This window comes from Myotis davidii, unplaced genomic scaffold (assembly GCF_000327345.1).
Source record: "Myotis davidii unplaced genomic scaffold, ASM32734v1 scaffold699, whole genome shotgun sequence".
In the NCBI taxonomy this organism is placed as follows: Eukaryota; Metazoa; Chordata; class Mammalia; order Chiroptera; family Vespertilionidae; genus Myotis; species Myotis davidii.
In genome coordinates, this window is record NW_006291007.1 from 2,461,727 (window position 1) to 2,485,880 (window position 24,154).

The 24,154-nt window shown below is 39.8% G+C and overlaps 2 protein-coding genes across 3 annotated transcripts in view; both read left to right on the forward strand.

Moving 5' to 3' along the window:
- Positions 1-21,706, forward strand: part of UTP6 (UTP6 small subunit processome component) — a 24,713-nt gene extending 3,007 nt beyond the window's left edge. For both annotated transcript variants that reach the window (XM_006764042.2, XM_006764043.2), the window contains 17 exons: positions 1,468-1,509; positions 1,748-1,840; positions 3,584-3,631; positions 4,251-4,314; positions 5,791-5,909; positions 9,053-9,130; positions 10,089-10,170; positions 10,658-10,739; positions 11,833-12,017; positions 12,564-12,643; positions 13,001-13,078; positions 16,084-16,263; positions 17,383-17,463; positions 17,658-17,767; positions 18,530-18,596; positions 19,480-19,552; positions 20,478-21,706. In XM_006764042.2, coding sequence (XP_006764105.1) covers positions 1,468-1,509; positions 1,748-1,840; positions 3,584-3,631; positions 4,251-4,314; positions 5,791-5,909; positions 9,053-9,130; positions 10,089-10,170; positions 10,658-10,739; positions 11,833-12,017; positions 12,564-12,643; positions 13,001-13,078; positions 16,084-16,263; positions 17,383-17,463; positions 17,658-17,767; positions 18,530-18,596; positions 19,480-19,552; positions 20,478-20,635 — 1,620 coding nt within the window. In that variant the 3' untranslated portion in view covers positions 20,636-21,706. The remainder of the gene's footprint in view (positions 1-1,467; positions 1,510-1,747; positions 1,841-3,583; positions 3,632-4,250; positions 4,315-5,790; positions 5,910-9,052; positions 9,131-10,088; positions 10,171-10,657; positions 10,740-11,832; positions 12,018-12,563; positions 12,644-13,000; positions 13,079-16,083; positions 16,264-17,382; positions 17,464-17,657; positions 17,768-18,529; positions 18,597-19,479; positions 19,553-20,477) is intronic.
- A 2,359-nt stretch (positions 21,707-24,065) lies between these two features.
- Positions 24,066-24,154, forward strand: part of COPRS (coordinator of PRMT5, differentiation stimulator) — a 7,101-nt gene continuing 7,012 nt past the window's right edge. The window contains exon 1 of the mRNA XM_006764065.2: positions 24,066-24,132. Within this exon, the coding sequence (XP_006764128.1) occupies positions 24,066-24,132 (67 nt within the window). The remainder of the gene's footprint in view (positions 24,133-24,154) is intronic.

Below are 24,154 nucleotides of genomic sequence, written 5' to 3' on the forward strand. Positions count from 1 at the left end.
GCTAATATGTTGGATGACAAAATCAGGATTCAGAAAGAACCCAATAACAAGATGAAATGTTTTAAGACTAAAGGTTCTGAGCTTGAATTAAACAAAACTAATGGGCCCTGGCTTGTGTGGCTCAGTTGGTTGAACATCATCCTGTGCACCAGGATGTGCAGGGTCGATTCCTGGTCAGGGCACATGCCCAGGTTGTGGGCTTGATCCCCAGGAGGGAGTGTGCAGGAGGCAGCTGATTGATGTGTCTCGCTTATTGATGTATTTCTCTCTCTCCCTTTCTCGTTTTCGAAAATCAAAAACATATTAAAAAATCACAACAACAAAATCCTAACGATATATACAACCTGGCTAAGAGTCTTGTATTTGAAAGAGGTTCTAGGGCTCATAGTAAGTTGTTAACTTAAAATGAGCCAAGAGCATATTATGTCAAAAAATAGAATTTAATGGATTATGTTAATGAAAGTAGGGTTTTGGGTAAGTTAAACAGAGGACATTGCAAATAGTAGGCACTCAGAAGATGTTGGTTTAAAAAAAAGTGTGGAGCAAGCAGTGTGTTAAGCTCAAGACTACATTTTAAGAAGGACTTTGAAAGGTTGGTTGGAAGGCAGCCAGGATGGAAACCTCATTCTAGGAGGATTTATTGAAGGAAATAGAGGTGTTTAACTGTCAGACTTAAGAAGTGGCAAATCACTTCACTCTTCAAATATTTAAGAATTGTGTGTGAACAACATAAACTGATGAACAAAAACAGATCCAGAGACACAGAAGCATCAATCAGACCGTCAACCCTCAGAGGGAAGGTAGGGGAGGGTGGGGGTTAGGAGGAGAGATCAAAGGACTTATATGCTAGCATATAGGCCTAACCAATGGACACAGACATCAGGGGGGGTAAGGGGATGGGGGGGAATGTGGGGATAAGGACACGTATGTAATAACTTAATAAAAAAATTAAAAAAATAAAGGCAGTACAAATAGAGGAATATGAAAAAAAAGAATTGTGTGTGGATTAGATTGATTTGTTTAGCTTTAAAAGAGAGTATGACTGAAATAAGTAGATTAAAAACATATATAAACACACACTCTTACATATATTTCCATATCCCCCACTTGCACACAACCATATAAACTTGCTATGAGGTATGAGGCATTTTATTTTTAGTATTTTTTAATTCTCACCTAAGGATATTTTTTTCGCCCGAGACCCTTGAGTTTGAGGGCCCGTGCTCTGCCCACCTGAGCCATATCAGCTAGGGCATATGTGTATTTTTCAGTTTTGTAGAAGTAAGGTGAATTTTCAGTGAATGCTAGGCATTTACTGTAGACGATACTTTTGATAGCAAATTACCTTCCACTTTCTATTCCTGATTTTTATTTACTTTATGATTTTAGCTAAATGTATTTCCTACATATGTAAAATGTTATAATTTTTCTTATTTTTGTCTTTTTTGGTATGTTTTTTTTCCACAGTATGAAATTAATTTTCTGGAGCTGATCCAGAGAAGAAGAGCTGTAAGTAGATGATTTTCTGGAAGTTTGAAAAAATATCGAATGAAATAGGGTGGCTCTATAGCTAGAACTTGGGTTTGGGAAACAGTTGGCATTGGTAAGTTGCATGATGATGTACTCATAATGGATGTTTGTAACTATTTGCTTCCTCTGTCAGTACTGTTGAATGACCAAGTAGGAATGCAGCTTTGGATAAATGTAATTAAACTGAGGCTTTGGTTTTTTTTTATGTTCTTTTTAGCGCATCGGGTATTCATTTAAGAAGGATGAGATTGAGAATTCTATTGTACACCGGGTACAAGGCATATTCCGACGAGCTTCAGCAAAGTGGAAAGTAAGTGATCAGAGCTTGCTTAACTTTAAGAGATGTGAAGATATGTATTATACATATTATGACGTGGATATTCCAATGTATTGTCTATTTCTATTCTTATCTTGGGTGTCTCAGTACTTATTCTAATGATGGTATCATTACCTGAAACCACTTTTTAAACCATTAAGAAAATTGATCTCACCCTAGCTGGTTTGGCTCAGTGGATAGAGTGTCGGCCTGCAGACTGAAGGGTCCCAGGTTAGATTCCAGCCAAGGGCACGTGCCCGGGTTGTGGGCTTGATCCCCAGTAGGAGGTGTGCAGGGGGCAGCTGATCAATGATCCTTTCTCATCATTGATGTTTCTATCTCTCTCTCCCTCTCCCTTCCTCTCTGAAATCAATAAAGAAATATATATGTATAAAAAAATTGATCTCATTACTTTATAGTTATTCTGTGAGGATGGTGCTTAAAGCAGTGGATTTGATACATAATTAAGGGTCAGAAAGTTGTTTTGATACCTCTAAGGAAAGACTGAGATGTGGGAAGATAAATGCTTAGAGTAGGGGCAGTATCTCAGTAACTTGATTTTCTTCAAGTTCAGCTCTGGGACTGGGACATATTATATACACTAGAGGCCCGATGCACGAAATTTGTGCAAGGGGCTTTGTTCTCATAGCTGCGGCGGCTGACCTCGGCCCTCACAGCCCTGGCTTCGTCCGGAAGGTCGCCCAGAAGGTCATTTGGCTGTCTGGTCTAATTAGCATAGTATGCTTTTATTATAGGTTATATGGGAAGTACTTTGGATTCCTAGGAATGACAAATTTTGGGTTGCTATTCTTTTTATTTTTTGGGGTAATCCAAACCCAGGGCTATTTTTCCATTGATTTTTATTTTATTATTTTTTAATATATACATTTTTATTGATTTCAGAGATGGAAGGGAGAGGGAGAGAGAGAAACATCAATGATGAGAGGGAATCATTGATTGGCTGCCTCCTGAACGCCCCCCACTGGGGATCGGGCCCACAATCCAGACATGTGCCCTTGACTGGAATTGAACCCAGGGACCTTCAGTCTTCTTTCCGATGCTCTATCTGCTGAGCCAAACTTGCCAGGGCTCCATTGATTTTTAGAGTGTGGAAGGAAGGGGGAGAGACAAACATCTATGTGAGAGAAACACATAGATTGGTCGCCTCTCACACATGCCCCGACCGGCTGCACGCACCCCAGGCTCGTGATTGAGCCTGCAACCGAGGAATGTGCCCTTGAGCAGAATTGAACCCGAGACCCTTTAGTCCTTGGGCTGACGCTCTATCCACTGAGCCAAACCAGCTTGGGCTGGGTTGCTATTCTTGATTGAGACCATTTAAAAACTGCATTGAACAAATTGGATAGACAACAAATTTTGTCTTGGAGCATGGTAGGTGGGAGTAGGGAACAGATTGAGTTATTGTGGTTAAGAGATCTGAGGCCTTGATGAGGAAGAGCCTAATACACTAAAGCCGTGGTTGGCAAACCGCGGCTTGCGAGCCACTTTCGGCTCTTTGGCCCCTTCAGTGTGGCTGCGAAGTTTCAACCGCACTGTACGTGCGCGCCCGCACGTGGTATTTTGTGGAAGAGCCACACTCAAGGGGCCGCTGTTTGCCGACCACTGCACTAAAGGGTGTCATAACTGATGAGATTTTCTGAAATCTGCCTTTGTTTCAAAGTTGTTTTAAATATAAAGTTCAAATTCAGGCAGCTTACTACATTGCTTTTCTTGCAGGATGATGTTCAACTTTGGCTATCCTATGTAGTCTTCTGTAAGAAATGGGTGAGTATTTGGACAGCGTGTCTTGCTCCCTCTTTCCTTCTTTTAGTTAGTTGGCCTTTTAAGCCCCATACTTGACTACTGAACTCATGTTTTCTCCAAAGGTGTCAGGGTGAACAAATGGGAAAGAACCCACGAAGGCTGAACTTTAGTGTAACATTTGCATAGCTGAATGATTCAGTGGCTTTCAATTCAGTTGAAAAGAAAATGACCTTTATGTGTATTTGTTCATTAAAGTTGAAAAAATTTTTTAAAAATTTTATTTATATTTGAGAGAGGGAGGGAGGGAAGAGGAGAGAGAGAGAAAGAGAGAGAGTGAGAGAGAGTCTTGTATGTGCCCTGCTTGGAGATCGAACCCACAACCCACGTGCATCGGGACAACTCTCCAACCAGCTGAGCTACCCACCCGGGGTCTGAATTTTTTAAAATTTATTTTATATTTAGGATATTTAGGTACAGTGGTTTAAGTAGAAGAAAACTATGATCGCCTTTGTATGCTTACATGCTCCTATTGATAGCCCCACTGGATTTTATAGATGGTAAGGGTACAGGACAGATCACTTAGAGATTAGTAGCAGCGATTTTGCTGTGTAGGAAGTATAATTTTTCTTCCTCTTTTCAGGCTACCAAAGCTCAACTTAGCAAGGTATTCTCTGCCATGTTGGCCATTCATTCAAACAAGCCAGGTATGGTGAAATCCTTGTCAATTCTTTTTCTACCTTTTATGTAGATGCATACTATTTTCCTGGTAAATCTAAAAACTTATTTTGAGAACGCGAGCTTATCTACTCGGCCTCAGGAGACTTGGTTCCTGAATAACTGCTTCTTCGTTCATCTCTGCCTGCTGTGTACTAGTTACTGTGTCAGGCGTTATATCTGTAAAAGAAACTCTTTGGTCCTTTGAGGGACATTCTATTTGAAGGCAGTCTTATTTAAGGCTTTTCAGAAACTTCCAGAGGAAAAGATTAATACAGATTTACAAGAGTGACTGGCACAGAGGAGGTGCTCGTGTTTTGTAAGAGAAACACTTCTCTTGTGCATACTGTGTGATGGTACATTATTTTACAGTGGAGGTGCTCCTGTGCCTGTTCTCAAGTATTAGGCTCCACTAGATATTTTACAACACACAAGTCTCAATTAGGCTACATTTGGCACTAGTTTATTCAGAAGAATACAGCAGGACAGCATAGGTGCCTTTCTTCAGTAGAGTGCTGCTGGCACTTCAGAGGCTAGTAACGGTTCAGGTGCGAGGGGATGAGTGGGTAGAGGAGCCACTCTGGCTTAGAAGACCCATGGATGGGCATAGCTTCAGGACCCTAGCCTACTAGTCCAGATGTGGTTACCAACCATAGGTCACTTTTTAAAAAAAAATATACTTTATTGATTTTTCTACACAGAGGAAGGGAGAAGGATAGAGAGAAACATCGATGAGAGAGAAACATAGATCAGCTGCCTCCTGCACACCCCTTACTGGGTATATGCCTGCAACCAAGGTACATGCCCTTGACTGGAATCGAACCTGGGACCCTTCAGTCCACAGGCTGATGCTCTAGCCACTGAGCCAAACCGGTTAGAGCCATAGGTCACTTTTGCCAAAGGTAATCTTGCTGACCTTTATTTAAAGTTCATAGGGAAATGGTTAGAATGCAAACTCAAGTTTAATTTCCCATCTAGAAGGACTAAAGTTTTGTTTTTTAAGCCTTTATTCCTAGCAGGTATGATAAAAATTTATTTTAAAAATTGAGCCAATTAAAAAAATTATGAACTATTTTAATTAGAGAAAAGAGGAAAATAATTTTATTTCATTGATTCTAAGATGCACAATTTTTTTCCAGCATTTTATCACTTTTAAAATTTGTATGTGACTTCAAATGATGTTGACTTTAGATCTGATGAAATTGTAATAGAACCATAATAACTACTTTTAGATGTTAATATTTACCTGTTTTCTTTAGGATATTCTTTGTAATTTTATTCTTTGTAATTTTAGATAAAGCAACAATACTTTACAGATAACAATTACAAACTCCTTCTCTCCTTTTCCTTCCTCTTTTGATAGGATTAAAAAATACTTTCAGTATTAAAATTGGAGCATTCATTTTTTGTATGTGTGCCTAAGTTAGTTACTTTATTAAAATGAAGTCTGATGTTTTCATTTATAGCTTTGTGGATTATGGCGGCCAAATGGGAAATGGAAGATCGCTTGTCTTCAGAAAGTGCAAGACAACTCTTTCTTCGAGCTCTGCGCTTTCATCCCCAGTCCGCAAAACTTTATCAAGAAGTGAGTGTGTGTGTTCATTCCATGAGAGTGATGTCTCACTTTGGTCCTCTGAGACACACATTCTTTAAGTTAAAAAAAACTTCGAATTACAGAGGCTAGTGGTTAGTAGGGAGTTGCTGGAGAAAGGGGGCTAGGAGGGTATATTTTGGCCAGTAGTAGGTTTTGACCCTGTGCGTCTTCTAGGTCAGTGGTTCTCAACCTTCTGGCCCTTTAAATACAGTTCCTCATGTTGTGACCCAACCATAAAATTATTTTCGTTGCTACTTCATAACTGTAATGTTGCTACTGTTATGAATCGTCATGTAAATATCTGATATGCAGGATGGTCTTAGGCGACCCCTGTGAAAAGGTCGTTCGACCGCCAAAGGGGTCGCAACCCACAGGTTGAGAACCGCTGTTCTAGGTTGTTAGTGAGACGTTAAAGCTCCTACCTGCCCATTATGGTTGGGAGGGGTAGGGAACTGGACCTTACTTTTCAGTCGGGGGGCAGGGGTTCAGCCATGTTTATAGCTTTGTTCTTATTATTTTCTTCCCTCTCACCCTCCATCCCTTCCTCCCTTCCTCCCATTGCCTTCTCTTAGCCTCTCTCCCTCCTTCCTGTCCATTTCTTCCACTTCTCCCCCACCTCCACCCACTTACCCCCTTTTGGCTTCTCTTCCCCTTTCTTGTCCATTTTCTTCTCATTCTCTTTGTCTCCTTTTCTTGAGATAGGTACTTTCTTCCCTCCTTGGTAGACTTACTTCCCCTTGGAGAGGTACACTGGGACAATGATGGCTATACTTTTGATGAAAGAAAACCAGACAAATGTTGGAAATGGTGCATTATTGGAAACTTTGCACCCTTTTCTGATGTATTTAGTCTTCCAATGAAAATTAGACCTCCATGCTGAGGGGAAAAAGATAATGGGTTTTCATGCTAATTGGTATTGTAGCTGTCCCAACCATATTTTTTTTTGTCTTATAGTAATTTAATGATGTTTTATATTGTACTCTTTTTTAAAAAAATACATTTCATTGATTTTTTTTTTTACAGAGAGGAAGGGAGAGGGATAGAGAGTTAGAAACATCGATGAGAGAGAAACATCGATCAGCTGCCTCCTGCACACTCCCTCCTGGGGTTGTGCCTGCAACCAAGGTACATGCCCTTGACCGGAATTGAACCTGGGACCCTTGAGTCTATAGGGCCACTCTATCCACTGAGCCAAACTGGTTAGGGCTAATATTGTACTCTTGATTCCCTTTGTTTCTTTTCATGTTCTACAAGACATTCCTTTGCTGCCTTGATTATTTTTATTGAAAAACTATTTGTAAGAATCAGTCTTCCCTGCTGTTAGAGGGTTATTGTATGGTATTTTTATTATTTTTTCCCCATCGCCATTTATTTCCCCTCTCTTCCACCTCTATCCACCCCGCACCCCGGTGTTATTATTTTACATGTTTTTTGGAGGCTTTCAATAAATGTTCATACTTGTATTTCCTAAAATGGGAATAGATTTATTGTTTATTCTTATCAAAAATAATTAGAATTTGTTTATTATTTCATAGATAACAGTTCTAAAAAAAAGCGACAGAAAAAGTATTCTTATCATCTATACTTTATGCCAATTACAGATATTTAAAACAGGTTTTATTTCTGAAAAGTAGGACTATAACATTCCTGTGTTCTGTATTTTTATCTAATACTAGAGGCCTGGTGCACAAAATTTGTGCACGGGTAGAGTCCCTACATCAGGGGGGATCAGGGCCTTCCTTCCCCTGGCTGCTGGCTGCCAGCCAGGGCCTTTCTTCATTCTGTGCCACCCCCTGGTGGTCAGCACCCGTCATAGTGAGCAGTCGAACTCCCAGTTGGTTGAACTCCCAAGGGGACAATTTGCATATTAGCCTTTTATTATATAGGAGGATATAATGAATATAGTTCCATGTTAGTATATATTGATCTATAAGTAGTGGTGTTCAAACATTTTGGTCTTCTTTCAATCTTAAATTACTGAGGACCTCAAAGGTCTTTGTTTATATGGGTTATAGCTATCAGTTTTTACTTCATTAAAAATTAAAACCAAGAAATTTAAAAATAAATTCATAATATGTTAATACAGATTAATTATTTTTAGATGAAAGCTCTTCTAAAACAGTTGAAAAAGAAGAATGGCATTATTACACATTTTTGTTAATGCCTTGGATATCTGACTTAATAGAGGACAGCTGGATTCTCAGATCTCTTTTGGCATTCAGTCTAGGTCAGTGGTTCACAACCTTGGCTGCACATTAGAATCGCCTGGGAATCTTGTTAAAATCCTGATTTCGGGGCCTCATCCTCCGGAAATGCTGTTTCTTTGTTACTAATGGTGAGGCCCAGAAATCAGGATTTTAACAAGATTCCCGGGTGATTCTAATGTGCAGCCAAGGTTGAGAACCACTGGTCTAGGTGATAGGGCCCATTATATAGTCTCTGAAAAACTTTAAACTCTTAAGATAATAAGAGTAAAAGGCAACTGGTCTAGGTGATAGGGCCCATTATATAGTCTCTGAAAAACTTTAAACTCTTAAGATAATAAGAGTAAAAGGCAAGGAACATGTTAGTATTACTATGAAAGTAATTATTATGAAAGTAATTTTCATCTTGCAGACCGCCTAAAAGGATATCGAGAACCCCTACATTCGGACTGTAGTACATCATTAGTAAATCATGTTAATCATGCATTAGTTTCTCTTTGTATACCTGATATTATATGTTTGCCATTGATTTTTACTTCAAAATAATTACAGATTCTCAGCAAGTTACAAAGATAATACAGTGAGGTCCTGTGTACCATATACTACTCAGTTTTCCCTGATGGTTACTATTTTATAATAGCAAAGTAGTATAACATCAAAGCCAAGAAATTATTATTGGTATAATGTGCATATATTTCTTTTTCTCCTCGCCTGTGTAGATTTGTGTAGCCATTGCAATCAAGATACAGAACTGTTCCACCATCACAGAATCTCCCTCCTTGTCAGTGCCAGCTAGTTTCATAGCAGATATACCACTCCCCCAGGCTTTCCCAGATCCAATTATTATGGCTGAAAAAAGGGCATCTTCTATGTTTCTAATTAAAAAAAGTTATCTCCAAAGCTTTTCAGTTCATCATTTCCCTTCTGTAGTACTTCAGGATGGAGCTGATGCATGCTGAGAAATTGGGGAAGGAAAAGGAAGAATTTGAGAAAGCCAAAATGGATGTGGTAAGAGCCTAATGTGTTGTAACTTATTAAAAATGTATAGTGTTTTGAGCTGCTTAGGTGTAAGAGAAAAATCTTTGGAATGTATTTTTCTTTCCAATTTAATGTCATATTTGGAAACTTTGAGATGAGTCTGGAGTTGACCTGGTAAAATGGGCTTAGTAATAAAAATGGAATTCTGTGCTATAAAAATAGACATTTGGACTAATTGGAGTGATCCTTAAAATTATTACTGATGGAATGGCCAAATGCTACTCTTTAATACTTTATGATTTCATGAAAACATATTAATGGAGCTTGAGAAAGGTTATGAAATGTGTGGTTTCCAGTCTCCTTTTTTATATAATTTTTTATGTGACAGAATGGTTTTAAAGAAAGAAGTTTCAGAATGTTAGAACTGAAAAAGGAACTTTGCTATCATCTATTGTTGTGGTTTTGAACCCTGAAATTAAAAAAAATTAATTGATTTTTAGAGAGAGAGAGAGAGGAAGGGAGAAAGAGAGAGAGAGAAACATCCATTTGTTGTTCCACTTATTTATATATTCATTGGCTGATTCTTGTATGTGCCCTGACCAGGGATCGAACCAACAACCTTGGTGTATCGGGACGATGCTCTAACCAACTGAGCTACTTGGCCAGGGTTCTGAAATTTTTCATCCAAATAGAGTTGTACATAGAAGGGTCAATAAGGCATGTAAAATTTGACCTATTCTGGTCTATATGGGGAGTGAGGCCTTAAGCCAAGTGATCCCGCACCACTCCAGGAGCCTGAGAGAACATAGTTCAAAGATTAGCGGTCTTATTCAACTACACATTTTATAAGTGAGGGAATTGTCAGAGAGAGATGTGATTTGCCAGAGACTATATGGCATAGGTAGTCTAGGACAGTTCATTTTTATCCTATTCTTTTTCTACTTACTTCAACTACCTGCTAAGTTACGTTCAATATAATACTCTTTAGGGAAATCTTGATTATCCTGAAGAAATCCTTACGGGTGAGTTGGCACGGATCATCTACAAAAATTCCATAAACATAATTAAAGGTAGGTATGTTTTTAAAATCTATTTATGATGGGAAAGTGAAACAGTTTACTTATAATGAGGAAGACCTTTAGCTAATTTTGAAAATTTCTGTTAAAAAATTCTATTAGAATATGTATAAAACTCTGATTGTAGGAATAGTGTCCTATTTCTTTCAGAAAACTTACTGCCCCTTAGGATATGCTTGAACATTTCAATAAGTTTTTATTTACTACTTAATTCATGTGGGGAGTTGAAATAGATGATTTAATACATTTCTTTATGCCCTTAAGAAGTTTAGAATAAAGCTACAAGTACTTATAAATACTCCAAAATATAAGTAATGGCTTTGCTTGTGTAGTGAAACTATGGGTGATTTTTTTTTCTTTTCTGCTTTGTCCTATTTCTCAATTTAAAACAAACTAACTTCAATACATCAGGAAGGTGGTACTGTTAGAGTAAGGTGATACTTCAGAGTCTTACTTTTCTCTCCCACTTTTTAAATTTTAGGTGCAGAATTTCATGTGTCACTACTTTCAATTGCACAGCTATTCGATTTTGCTAAAAATCTGCAAAAAGAAATTTATGATGAGTAAGTAAAATAGTGGAAAGGTGGATATGGTTGTTCTTATTTTGTGGTAAGGGTTTGAGGTTGGATATTTACAAAGTGGGGAAGAAGATACCACACTAAATCCTTGGAGGGAAGCCTCGTTTTAGCACCATTGCACCATAGTATATCATATAAAAAATAGATATTCCTGGAGAAGTTGTTTGACTCACTTACTGGCTTCCCTTGGAAAATACTTTGCCTTTATTCAAAAATAAGTAAATCCTATAATGTTTATAAAAATCTGTATTTCTGCCTTCCTGGCATGTCTTGTATGTGTAAAATGAGAGTTGTACTCACGAATGTTTATTGTTGAGTTCTGCAGGTGACTTTATTTATTTTTAATCCTCACCTGAGAATATTTTTCCATTGATTTTTAGAGAGAGTGGAAGAGAGAGGGGAAGACAGAGAAATATTGATGTGAGAGAAACACATCGGTTGGTTGCCTCTTGCACGAGCCCAGACCAGGGCCCGGGCCGGGGAGGAGCCTGCAACCAAGATATGTGCTCTTGACCAGAATCGAACCCAGTACCCTTTGGTCCGCAGGCCAACGCTCTATCCACTGAGTCAAAACAGCTAGGGCACGTCATTCTTTAGTTCTGGTTGTATGGTTGTGAATTACTTGGAGCCTACCTGTGGGTACTTCACTCTGAGGTAGTACCCCTTCCTTTCACCGGGGATAAAGTAGAATGTGGATCTGTTTTCTCTTTAGACAGCTTCAGGGTTTTGGTAAAGGATTAGGTGTTGCTTTTTCTCTGCCTTTATTTTAGAAATGCAAGAGCCTGGATTTACTAAGGTTCTCCAGGGCTCAAGGAGGATTGTGTCCTCATACCTCCCTGCTGATTTGACTTTGAGAACTAACTTGAAAGTTAACACTGAAACCTAATAAATGGCGACAACTCTGATCATCCATAGACAAAATTTATACATGAGTGTGAAGGTAACCTGAAGAGCCTGTTTATGGTAACGGATTGTTAAAGGGCTGCCTTGGATACATTTATAGAGCATAGGGAACTGTCTTTTGGATATCTGAGTCAGTCTCCTGCCAGAGGATTCATGCCAGTAAACTGTTTTCCAGCCTTCAGGCTCTGCACACAGATGACCCTCTCACTTGGGATTACGTGGCACGGCGAGAATTAGAGATCCAGCCACAGCCAGGAGAAGAGCAGCCTGCGACAAAGCAAGCCCGAGCACTGGAGACGGGCCGGAGGGAGGAACGCTGCTGCGCTGTGTACGAAGAGGCAGTCCAGACTCTCCCTACAGGTGAGCTGCACCAAACCACGGTGCGGTGTGGAAGCGGTGGTGTTCATGAACGGGAGACCGAAGCTCCCGTTGCCGTGACCAGGTCGCTTTCAGGAATCTCCGGTAGTCTACAGTGTACTTGGCTTTCCAGCCTGTTCTTTCTCTGGTGGTGAAAGATGAAGGTTTTATGACCTTCCTTGACAGTAGTGATATGTATATGTATGTATTCACTTATTTGGGGAAGTGATATTAGGAAGATTGCTTAATTATAATTCCTTAATTATCTTTTAATATAGATTACTTCCTAATTTTGTAATATTGAAGTATTAAGAGGGCATATATAACATGGTTTTCGATTTTTATATTTATGTCATTACTCAGTTGTTTTTTTCCGCAGTGTTTGAGATGGTTTATTGGCTGTAATCAGAATAGCTATTCCCCTCCACTGCCCCATGAGATTAGTTTAATCCCTTCTTCAGAGGAGTTTTCCCTTCAAAGGAAAGATGTATGATGATTATTAAACTAAGAATTGGTGATTGATCAGTGGAATCTTTCTGACGTTTTCAGAGGCCATGTGGAAGTGTTACATCAGCTTTTGCTTGGAAAGATTTGCTAAGAAGACAAGTAATCGGTCCCTCAGAGGGCAGGTAAGGACATGGTCACAGGGCTGAGGAGAAAGTGACTACCTTTTGAAAGAAGGACAGACTCTTTTAGGGCCTGGGACAGCTTCCAAGAAGCTCATGCTTATTGCTCTTTCTCCTTGAGTGACCTGTCATTCTGAAGGTCTGAGTCTGCTTTGCCCTTATCCTGGTCCCTGGGTCGGGAGGTGCTCTCTTGCTGGGCTGTGCTTGGGGCAGCTGTCCAGCTCATCCGATCATAAGTGAAACCACCTCAGTCCCTTCTCCCAGCTCTCAGGAATGTGCGAAACTGCATTTGTTCCTATCAGAGGCCAGCAACCTCTGCTGGGATCTTTGTGATGAAGTGAGGCATTTTTCTGGTTCTAGAGGCTGGAAAGGACCATGACTGCATTCAAGAAGGCACACGAACTCAGACTTCTACCAGAATTCCTGTACAAGCAGTGGGTAAGGACACCAACACATTCACTCCAATTATACGTATTCAGTTCCAGTGGGTTCGTGCTGGTGTCGTTGTGATACACATGGTATGTGACTAAGACCATTTGGAAGTTTGGTATGTGGATGTAGAGAGTATTTACATTTGGCTGTCAGTGTTAGTTGTATGACAAAATGAAACCTGTACCAGTAAAGGGAAGAATGTTATAGAGCAGGAAACACTCAGAACCAGGAGTCACCGTTTGGGTTGGTTTGTCCACACTCCCATCTTTTACTGAACATGCCTTTCCTAGCTTTAATCTAAATGCCTGGCCCAGGTTAACATTGGTGCAGTTAAAACACATTCGATGTGTTCCCTGTGTTTTAGAAGCTGACATTCTAGTAGGAGGCATATTAACCCATTCCTACCCCCCGGGTGGGTAAGGATTATTACAGAGACCAGAGTCATGTGCTGTAGGAGTACATAGTTCTAGATCAGGTTTTGCCACTTAACAGTGAGGTGACTTGGGCAAATCACTTAACCTTTCTGAGTTTGATTTTAAAATAGTGATAGCAGTCCTTGTTTTTGCCATGTCACAGAGTTGTTGAGAGCATAACATGAGATAATGAACGTGTTAGTGTATTTAAATACCTTTGGAGGGAAAAAAAGGACCAAAATCTTTATATTTGTTTAGTGCCTTTGATATGAATCATAACTCCTGATTCATATCAGTATACAATTTTTATATAATTACAACTAATGTTTTGCTATTTTGTATTCTATTCTTTTTACATTAACATTCAAAAATACTTTCTACGTATACTTACATGGTGCATATCCTGTACAGTAGACTATTATATTATACCACTACTGAGGTGCCCTTCTCCCGCTATAGCGTCTGTCTGGCAAAAAGCCCAGACCTGGGTGAGTTCAGCTGCCCCAATTCGAGTTACTGAATGCTGGACGACAGTCCCACCCTGTATATCCGGATGGGCTTTGCTTTGAGTATTGTCTTGGCAGTCACTCTCTCTCCTTATTGCTTATTTTGCCATTCACCACTCTGGCTATTTTAAACATCCTCTGCTCTCCAAATCTCTCATTTTGTTCTTCCTAACCCTTCACCTCATCGCTCATTCAGTGACCTTGCCTTTAATGAGAGTGCCTCAGCATACTGCCGCTGAACTTCAGCTTTGCTGATTTCTACATCCATCCTTTGTCCAGATGAATCCCCACCGAATGTTCTTTTAAAATTGATTATCAGATTATTCTGTGGCTTTCCACTGTCCTTTGGGTAAAGCTGCTCAGTGTCATTAATTTGGCCCCTGCCTGTATTTCCAGCCTCTTTTGCCAGCCCTGCAGTTTACATCCTACCCCTCCAGCCATTCTAAACTTGGATTTCCTTTTGTATCCAAGCTGTCTCTCACCTTCAGCCTCTTGCATATGCTGGCTGGAACCTCTGCTTTCATTTGACTAATGCCTGCTTTTTCTTAAGTCTAAATGGTGCTTCTTTTTTGGTTGGAGGCCTTTCTCATCACTGCCGTAAACCATGCTTTATACTTCGATAGCAATGATGCTTTTTCTGTCATGGCACATACCAAACTGCTAGACTAGAGGTTCTGTGGGTGGTAGAGAATGCACATGATATTCTCATGATTGAATTTAGCAAATACAGCATGCAATAAAAACCTTGCTGAGTGAATGGATTATATACTCCCCTTTATTTGCTGTTTCACAATTTTATAAAATTGAATTGGATTTAGGTTTTTTCCCCTTGTTAAAATAGTGTGTTGCCTGGCTGGCGTGGCTCAGTGGTTGAGCGTCGACCGATGAATCAGGAGGTGATGGTTCGATTCCTGGTCAGGGCACATGCCCTGATTGTGGGCTCAATCCCCATTGTGGGGTTTGCAGGAGGCAGCTGATCAATGATTCTCTCTCATCATTGATGTTTCTATCTGTCTCCCTCTCCCTTCCTCTCTGAAATCAATAAAAATATATTTTAAAAAATAAAATAAATAAAATAGTGTTGATACAAGCATTTTGAACAGATTAGATTTCCTTCTATTGATATACTTTTGGGCCATATTTGTTAAAATATAATTCCCAAGTATAAGTTACAAACACTTTTATGACTCTTGTTACATAATGCCAAATTATATTTTAGAAAAATTGTACCAGTTTATAGTGTGCTCAACTCTGTTTGAATGAATAAACTTTTAGTTTCCTTACCAACCCACAAATATTGGTTTTATCTTTACTGATTTTTAAAAAAATATATTTTTATTGATTTCAGAGAGGAAAGAAAAGGGAGAGAGAGAGAGAGAAACTTCAATGATGACAGAGAATCATTGATCGGCTGCCTCCTGCACGCCCCCTCCTGGGGACCCGCCCACAATCTGGGCATGTGCCCTGACGGGGGAATGGAGGGGTGACCTCCTGGTTCATGGGTTGACACTCAACCACTAAGCCATACCAGCCCAGCTCTTTACTGATTTTTATATTCTATTTGGTGGATATGGGTTTTATTATAGTGAACTATTTTATTAAAAACTTAACTTTCGCCAAAACCAGTTTGACTCAGTGGATAGAGCGTCGGCCTGCGGACTGAAAGGTCCCGGGTTCGATTCCGGTCAAGGGCATGTACCAGGGTTGTGGGCATATCCCCAGTGGGAGATGTGCAGGAGGCAGCTGATCGATGTTTCTCTCTCATCGATGTTTCTAACTCTCTATCTCTCTCCCTTCCTCTCTGTAAAAAATCAATAAAATATATTTAAAAAAAAACAAAAACAAAAACTTAACTTTCAATCTAAATTATTTAGGCCTTCTACTTTTCACCTCTTCCCTATTTTTGGATACCACTTGGGAGTAGGAGCAGGGAATGGAGGAGGACTTGCAGATTGTTCACTTTGTGCGTGTTTGGCAGCCATAGTAAAAGGCTTAGTGGCAAGGCTATTGAAACTATTGCCTCCTTTCCCACCATTACATAGATAATTTAGCTCTCAGTATTAATTTTCCGCTGATCCTTTGTTTTATCCAGATTGAGTTGTTGCGGCAGCATGACTTCCTTAAGGAAGCTCTGCAGGTGGCAGTGGCCGGGATTGAATTGTTTAGAGACTCTGTGATGATGTGGCAGATGAAGCTGCAGGTGCTGATTGATTCCAAGAGCCCTGACATAGCCAGTCTTTTTAAAGAAGCCTTTGCGTCCCTGAAACCCCAGGTCTGTGAGTATTTCATTCTATTTGGGAAACCTTATAAGATTTCAGCCAAAGCATAGTTGGAGTGTACTTGTCTCGTGAGAGCTGGCCCTAGAGTATGTTTGTACTTGTCTCATGAGGGCTAGTCCTAGAGTACATTTGTGATTTAAGGGTCAAGAGTAGAAAAATTTACTTCCATTTAATGGCCTATTTCTAATTCTTTATTTGGAAATTGCCTATGTAAAATTTTATATTCCATCTAGATACCCTACAAGTGAGAAATATTAATAGTATGTTCTCACTTGCTACAAAAGCTGAGCTTAAGCCTGATTTTTAAAACACTTGTATATTTCTAAACTTTAAAGGTTAACGGACTAAACCTTAAAGCTTTGCAGTGAATCTTTTATATTAGTAGGAAAAAAGTATTCCAGAAGTTAAAGTGGGGAAAAAAATCTTAATTATTTTATTGCTCATATGCGTGTGCCTCTGAGACATGAGTGAAGGTTAAATAGTTCAGCCTAGATAATTAGTACTTGTGTTGTGGGCCCTAAAGAGCAGAGACCTTGGTAGGTATAGGTCTGACTAGCTATCGGCTGTTAATTAACTAACAGATAATCAATTATAATAACTACTAGAGGCCCAGTGCACGAAATAGTGCACAGGTAGGGTCCCTTGGCCTGACCAGTGATTGGGCAGATAGAGGCCATCTTGCCCAGTCCCAATCAGGGCTGATCGGGGCCGGCTGGCCAGGGGAATGGGTCCATGGGAGGTTGGCCAGCTGCGGGAGGTTGGCTGTGGGAGCACATTGACCACCAGCTGCTGAGCATCTGCCCCCTGGTGGTCAGTGTGCATCATAGCGATTGGTCAACCGGTTGTTCAGCAGCTTAGGCTTTTATATATATAGATAGGCAACATTCCCCAACATAGGGAACTAGAGTTAACAGGAGAGTATTGCTTTGGGTGACTTGTTTAGAAGGCTGTATTCTGGCATGTCATTCCTGGTCACAGAGGCTTTTGTCAAAGCAAGGACAGAGTGGGAATGAATCCATGATTGTCTTAGGAGGAACGTGTCTTTATAGCGACTAGTTTTCAGAGTGTAGTGCTAAGCTCTCATTTCCTAACTTTTTTTTTATTATGAGCAGGTTTGTCTGCCATTGTGGATTTCTTGGGCAGAGTGGAGTGAAGGTGCCCAAAGCCAAGAAGACACTGAAGCCATCTATAAGGTATAGGCCCGCTCTGGGTTTGTAGTGGGTAGGGAATGAGCAGATAGGATTACTGGGTGGCTAGCTTTAGGGTTATTTCTATAGCAGCTCTTCCTAAAGCACTATTTATTGAACAACCTGGGATGGCTCTGGGAAAATGGGTTTTGATATTTATAAATTTCCTCACACAGCTGTGTCTTTTTTTTGAATTGTAGAAAGCTATCTTAGCTGTCATGGGTGCTGACTCAGTCACTTTGAAGGAAAAGTACCTGGATTGGGCTTATCGAAGCGGTGGCTACAAAAAGGCCAGAGCTGTGTTTAAAAGGTACACACAGATGTCCATAGCTGTACTAGTTTCTCCACTCCACACGCAGCTCCTCATACACGGATTATATGTGTCACAAATAGTATCTGAGGAAGTAATCCCAGAGGCTTTTCAACAAGTTTTATTTATTTATTTTTTGAACAGTAAAAGCAAGTCATACCTATTATGAAAAAGAAGAAGAAAAAAGAGATAACTAAGTATTCATTCTAATCCCTCCAGCAAGAGAAAAAGTCATGTTGTTATATCATCTTAAAATTTGTCACGTATTTGAAATTATACTATAATAACATTTTATTTATCACTTTTATTGGTGAACATTAAGCCTGGCCTTTTCCCTGTCATTAATAATTCTTCATAGACATTATTTATTAAAAATAGCTATATGATATTCCACTCTGTAGATGTGCCGTAAGTTATTTGGCACAATAATACTGCTTTGATGAACATTTCTGCACAAATATATCCATGTTGGAAACCATTACCCAAGGTATTCTTAGAAGTAGAATTATCGGTCTCTTTCAGAAGACCTTGGGATGTAGTAGAGGAGGGAACTTAAGACTCTGAAAGTAAGAAAGAACAGGAAGAAAGCTGGAGAGGAAAGAATTTGGTGGTGGTGAAGAGTATTATTGGAGATTGAAAGCATTGAGTGACTGGTGGTTAAGTCCAGTCCTTGCATTGAACTGTGGGCAGATTCTTATTGAACCACGTTTTGTGGTGGCGGTGGCTATCATGGAGGATAACGGTGTCCCCTCTACTTTTTAGTTTACAGGAAAGCCGTCCATTTTCAGTTGCTTTTTTCAGGAAAGTAATCCAATTTGAAAAAGAGCAAGTAAGTGTTCTTATCTATTCATTTCTTGTCTGGGAAAATGGATTAGTGGTTACTAATTTATGGCAGCATTTTAATATTTAAAAAGCTCATTATACTACAATATAAATTTCTGGTCCCTTTGTCTAGTCCCTTTTTTTCATAGAGATGGTTTAGAAATGGTAATCAGGCAAAGAAGAGAAAGTACCTCTCGGGAAATTGAATACTTAGATGTCACCGCTTATAGGAAGCCCTCCCTACCAGGCTGGGCGAGGCACTGTTTCTGCCTCCACAGCATCCTGTTTGTCTCTTGTATTGGGTTATGAGGTAAAGAGTAGGCACCCAGTAACTGCTTCTGATACACACACACACACACACACACACATTTGTTACTAATGTTGTGGCCCCACCCCATAACAAAGAAACAGAATTTCCGGAGGATGAGGCCCAGAAATCAGGATTTTAAAAAGATTCCCAGGTGATTCTAATGTGCAGCCAAGGTTGAGAACCACTGTGCTAGAGGCCAGGTATTCAAAAGGAAGACATCCCTAGCCATAGGGAGTAGAACCTTCTGCATTTATTTATTTCAATCCTACTCCTCCCTCAGGGCTTTCAAATATACTTTCCTGTGAAGCTTCCGTATTCCTCTCACTGAGAACTAATTAGGCTTTTTCCATGCTACCATAGCAAAGTGCTTCCTATCACTAACTTTTACTTCACTCCGGAAGTAAATGCTTATGACTTTTCTCTGAGTAAGTTGAAAGCCAGGCTATGCTCATCTTAAGCCCCAGCCCTCCTCTCCTTCAAGTACCTAATAGATGGTAGCAGTTTAATAATGTGGTTGAAATGAATTTGTGACATCATAAGTTAAGGTTTTGAGGCAAGATTGTCTGATTATTTTTGTTAGGAATCCTGCAAAATGGCGAACTTGAGAGAATATTATGAGAGGGCTTTGAGAGAGTTTGGATCTGTAGATTCTGGTAAGTAAACTTTAGCTATAGTCACAAAAGTCTGTTTGCATGTGTGATCTGTAACCTATCAGTGTGGTTAGAACAAACAGTGTTTTTAACTTTTGGGTCATGGCCCTCTTTGAGAATAAAACTTGCATCCTTGCCCTGCCTGTTCCCTCACTTGGTGCATAAGTACTGCAGGTAAAACTTTACTTATAATTTCAAGTTCACAAGCTCAAGAGTCCATAGGTCTTCTATTAATTCTTGAATAGAGGAAGATTTGATTGGTTGGTTCTCTTTAAAAAATGTGGCATTTGTAAGGGAAAGGTTAATAATGTGGTCAGAACAAAAAGGAATGGGAGTTAGAGTAAAGGGGTGGTGGCACGCTAATTGACGTTAGTTGTCAATGACTGTTGCCGCATTGTCCTCATGTATAGGACTTGCAAACCATACTTCTGGGTGTAGGTATGGCATGTAAATTCGCACTCAAAAACTGACATGTGTAGTTGTTAAACCCACATTTTAAAAAATGCATTAGTTCTTAAGAGGTTTCAACAGACCTTCTGATGGAGTGGATGAAAAAACTTTTTACTAACCCAAACAAGTTTTGTTAAGCATGGTAACAGGGTTATAGTGAACTCATTGAGGTCAGTTTCACCTTGAAAGAGACTCAACAAAATTCTGCCTCCAAAATATTTAGTCTATTTGAGTTTGTAAAATATATAGATTACTATGATTAAAGTGAAGTTTTCTACTTAAAAAAATAGTTTTGATATATCTAGCACAAAGATGATGAGAGAGGTATTATTTCACATAGGGTTCTATGGGAATCACAAGAAGTTAAGTTTCTTAGAAATCTTGTAGTACATTGATATTAAATAATTAAGCTTACCTAATCAAGCCGCATCCTTTATCTAATTGTATGTTTATAGTAAGTTTTTGGTTCCCTTTAAAGATCTTTGGATGGATTACATCAAAGAAGAATTGAACCACCCCCTTGGTAGACCTGAGAACTGCGGACAGATCTATTGGCGAGCCATGAAAATGTTGCAGGGAGAGTCAGCAGAGGCGTTTGTAGCTAAACATGCTATGCATCAATCTGGCCATTTGTGAAAAGAGGAAGACCACAGCCAACCTTGTATAATAGTATTGTGAGCCCTCTGGGCAGGTTTTGTTACGAATTCGTCTGCAATTTGCAGACAAGATTTTGAGATATGTTTTAATTTTGTGTTAATCTTTAATTCCAGGAAAGAGAACTGCTGTTTCGTGGCCAGAGGCTACTTGTTGAGGCTGGATCTACTGTAGGTTCTAAATGTTTTCCAAAACATGTGGAAATCACACACTGATTTGAATATCTCTAATCTCAACCTAGGGGCGGGTTGAAATTTGGAGAAAGAACAGTTCTGTTTGTTTATTCTCTCCTTATTATAAAAGTATACATGGTATGCATCTCTTGCAGAAAATATGGTGAGAATAGAAGAATGGAAAGAAAATAAAAGTATCCTGTCATATCATCTGGAGTTAAACTTAGTAATTTGATTTCTCTGATCAGAATTGGATTTATTCTCTTAGATCACTCATTCAGTCATTCATAAGTAGGAAAGAAGGGAAGCTCTTTGGGATGGAGGTAGGGCTTGGAGGAACAGAGCTAGATGTCCTGAGAGCTGGCTGAAGTAGCAGAGAAGGATGCTAGGTATTGGGGAAAAGTCCTTTAAGAAGACTAAGACATTATAAAAGTGTCTTCTATCACTGGGACTGATCTGCAGAGAAATGTTTACTGTGGGGAAGGCCTGGCAACCAAAGGGCAGGGATAGGAGTAGATTAGAGCTTCAGAGAAGGGCTTCAAAGGTGGTGATGGAGGATGGCTTGGAGCAGAGAAGGGCATTCTGGGAGCAGGGGAGGCAGTTGGTATTTTATATTTTTATCATAATGTAACTGGGAAAAGCATTCAGTATAGTTTACTTGTTTCACTTAATGATTTTAAAATAGCCTTAAAAACATTGAATTTATAGCATTCCTTCGAACAGATGAGCCATTACTTATTTTATTAATCCCCTGTGGCTGGCCCTTGTCATTTGCAATTTTTTTTATAAATGCTGTTGATAAAGATTCTTATCTTTTTATATTCCTGGTTATTTGTTTAGCAGATTGACATCTGACAGAATTATTAAAGATAGAACTTTTTAGCTGAAACCGGTTTGGCTCAGTGGATAGAGCGTCGGTCTGCGGACTGAAGGGTCCCAGGTTCGATTCCGGTCAAGGGCATGTACCTGGGTTGCGGGCACATCCCCAGTAGGAGATGTGCAAGAGGCAGCTGATCGATGTATCTCTCTCATCGATGTTTCTAACTCTCTATCTCCCTTCCTCTCTGTAAAAAATCAATAAAATATATTTAAGAAAAAATAAGATAGAACTTTTTAAAGGAATATTATGAATTGCCAATTTGCAATGTATGAAAGTACTTCAAGCAATGTATGAAAATGTCAGCACTTTTGGCTGCAGTGGATATTTTATATTTTTTATTTTAATAGGTGAAAAATGACATGTGCATTTCTTTGACATTAATGAAAATGTGTTTTTCCTGGTTCTCATCTTACAGTCTTTGACAGTTTTTTGAACTTTTTTCTTCCTAATCTGTAAGAGTTTTTTATATATTAAGAACATTAATCTTTAGTTTGTTTCTCCTTTATTGCAAATAATTTACCCCAGCTGTTTTTTTTTTTAGTGTGTGTGTGTGGTGTTTTTTTTTTGACATCCAGAGATGTGTTTTTAAGTGTGTGATTTCTGTTAACTTTTTTGTTTTGTTAATCCTCATGAGAGGATATTTTTTCCATTGATTTTTAGAGAGAGTGGAAGGGAGAGGGCGAGACAGAGAGAAACATTGATGTGAGAGAAACACAATGATTGGTTGCCTCCTGCACAAGCCCTGACCAGGGCTGGGGATTGAGCCTGCAACTGAGGTATGTCCCCTTGACTGGAGTAGAATCCAGGACCCTTCAGTCTGTGGGCTGGTGCTCTATCCACTGAGCCAAACTGGCTAGGGTGATAACCCTTTTTATTTGTGGCCATTTTTCTCTGTTGATGTGTGGTAATACCTTTATCATGTATTAAATTCCTATGAATATTAGCATCTGTTTTAGGGCATTTTTATTTTGAGCTTTTGCACTGTATATGTTTACCGTATTTGCCGGCGTATAAGACGATTTTTTGGCCCTGAAAAATATGTCTCCAAGTGGGGGGTCGTCTTATACGCCAGGTACACTTCAGATAGACTGCCCATAGTGCTTGCCCCGTGCCATAGTGGCCTCCCGATGCGGAAGAGGGGGTAGTCTTATACGGCGAGTATATAACAAACTCTGTATTTTGAGTGGAAATGTTAGGGGGTCGTCTTATACGCCCAGTCGTCTTATACGCCGGCAAATACGGTACTTGTCATTTGTTTTAAAATAAGAAAAAAAATTTTTTTCCCCCTCTTATTAAGTTTGGGGATGTTTATCATTCTAAATCCTTACGTGGCAGTTTTATTTCTGGAAAGAGATATATGTTGCATGTAAGAGGGTAGTGGTTGGGTTCTTATAGCAAGGCTATGAAGGTGGTTTCCCCGGGGTTATCATAGCCCTATGTTATGGAAATGCATTTAGCTAGTTCACTTGGAGTTGTACTGTTAGATATGGTAGTTTCTAGCTACATATGGCACTTTAAATTTATTAAATTTAATTCAGTTTCTCACACTGGCAACATTTCAAGTGCTTAATAGCCATATGTTTACCATATTGTTCAGCACGGATAATAGAACTTTTTTATTCCCACCATCACAGCAGGTTCTTTGGGATAGAGTTGAGGTAGATAAATCCAGTTAGGTTTGAGGAAACTGAGTCATGGGTCAGAACAGAGCACATATTAATCTGCCACATTCTCTTCCCTGTGGGAAAGAAAAATACATATCAGCTGTTACACTAATTCAAATGCCTTGCGCAGTTTACAAACAGTACCTACTTTGAAGGAGATGAGGGAATGGGCTCTCTGATCTCTCAAAGATTGATTAGGTGTCTTGGTAAGGAAGGAATCCCAGTTTATGGCTTTCCTGCCACCTAAATGTTAACGGGATTGGCCCACCCTGAGCCGTTTGTTAGCAGTGTGGGTGGGGAAGAGCAGTGAAGGCTGTCCTTGCTTACCTTCTGCAGCCTTCGGGGTGTGCAGGGCCCGGCCGGAGCGTTAAAAAGAGCTGCTCTCAGGTTAGACTAGGGTCAGCCCTGAATGTTTAGGTTACTGTGACTGCCGCAGCCCATAGGCTGTGTCCAGTGCATTGTCGGAGTTTGTTTTTATCATTTGTCCCGGTTTCTAATGGCCTAACTTTAACTGTCAACTCAAGGTGGAGCATCACCACAGGGCTGCTCAGTGGTCTCCCCCATCTGTCGGCGAGTGACAGCCGAATCCAGCCTGAGCCCCGAGAAGTCTGTAAGATCAGCAGTGAAATGCGGTTGGACCTACAGTTGCCGAGTGGACCGGGTGGCAGGGATGGGAGGTTGTGAAGCTCGTAGGGATGACCCTTGATATTCCAGACTCAGTCCTGGGACCCCCAGGGGCCGAGCTTCCAAAATCAGACTTGGGCCGGTAGGTGGGCTTTCGCCC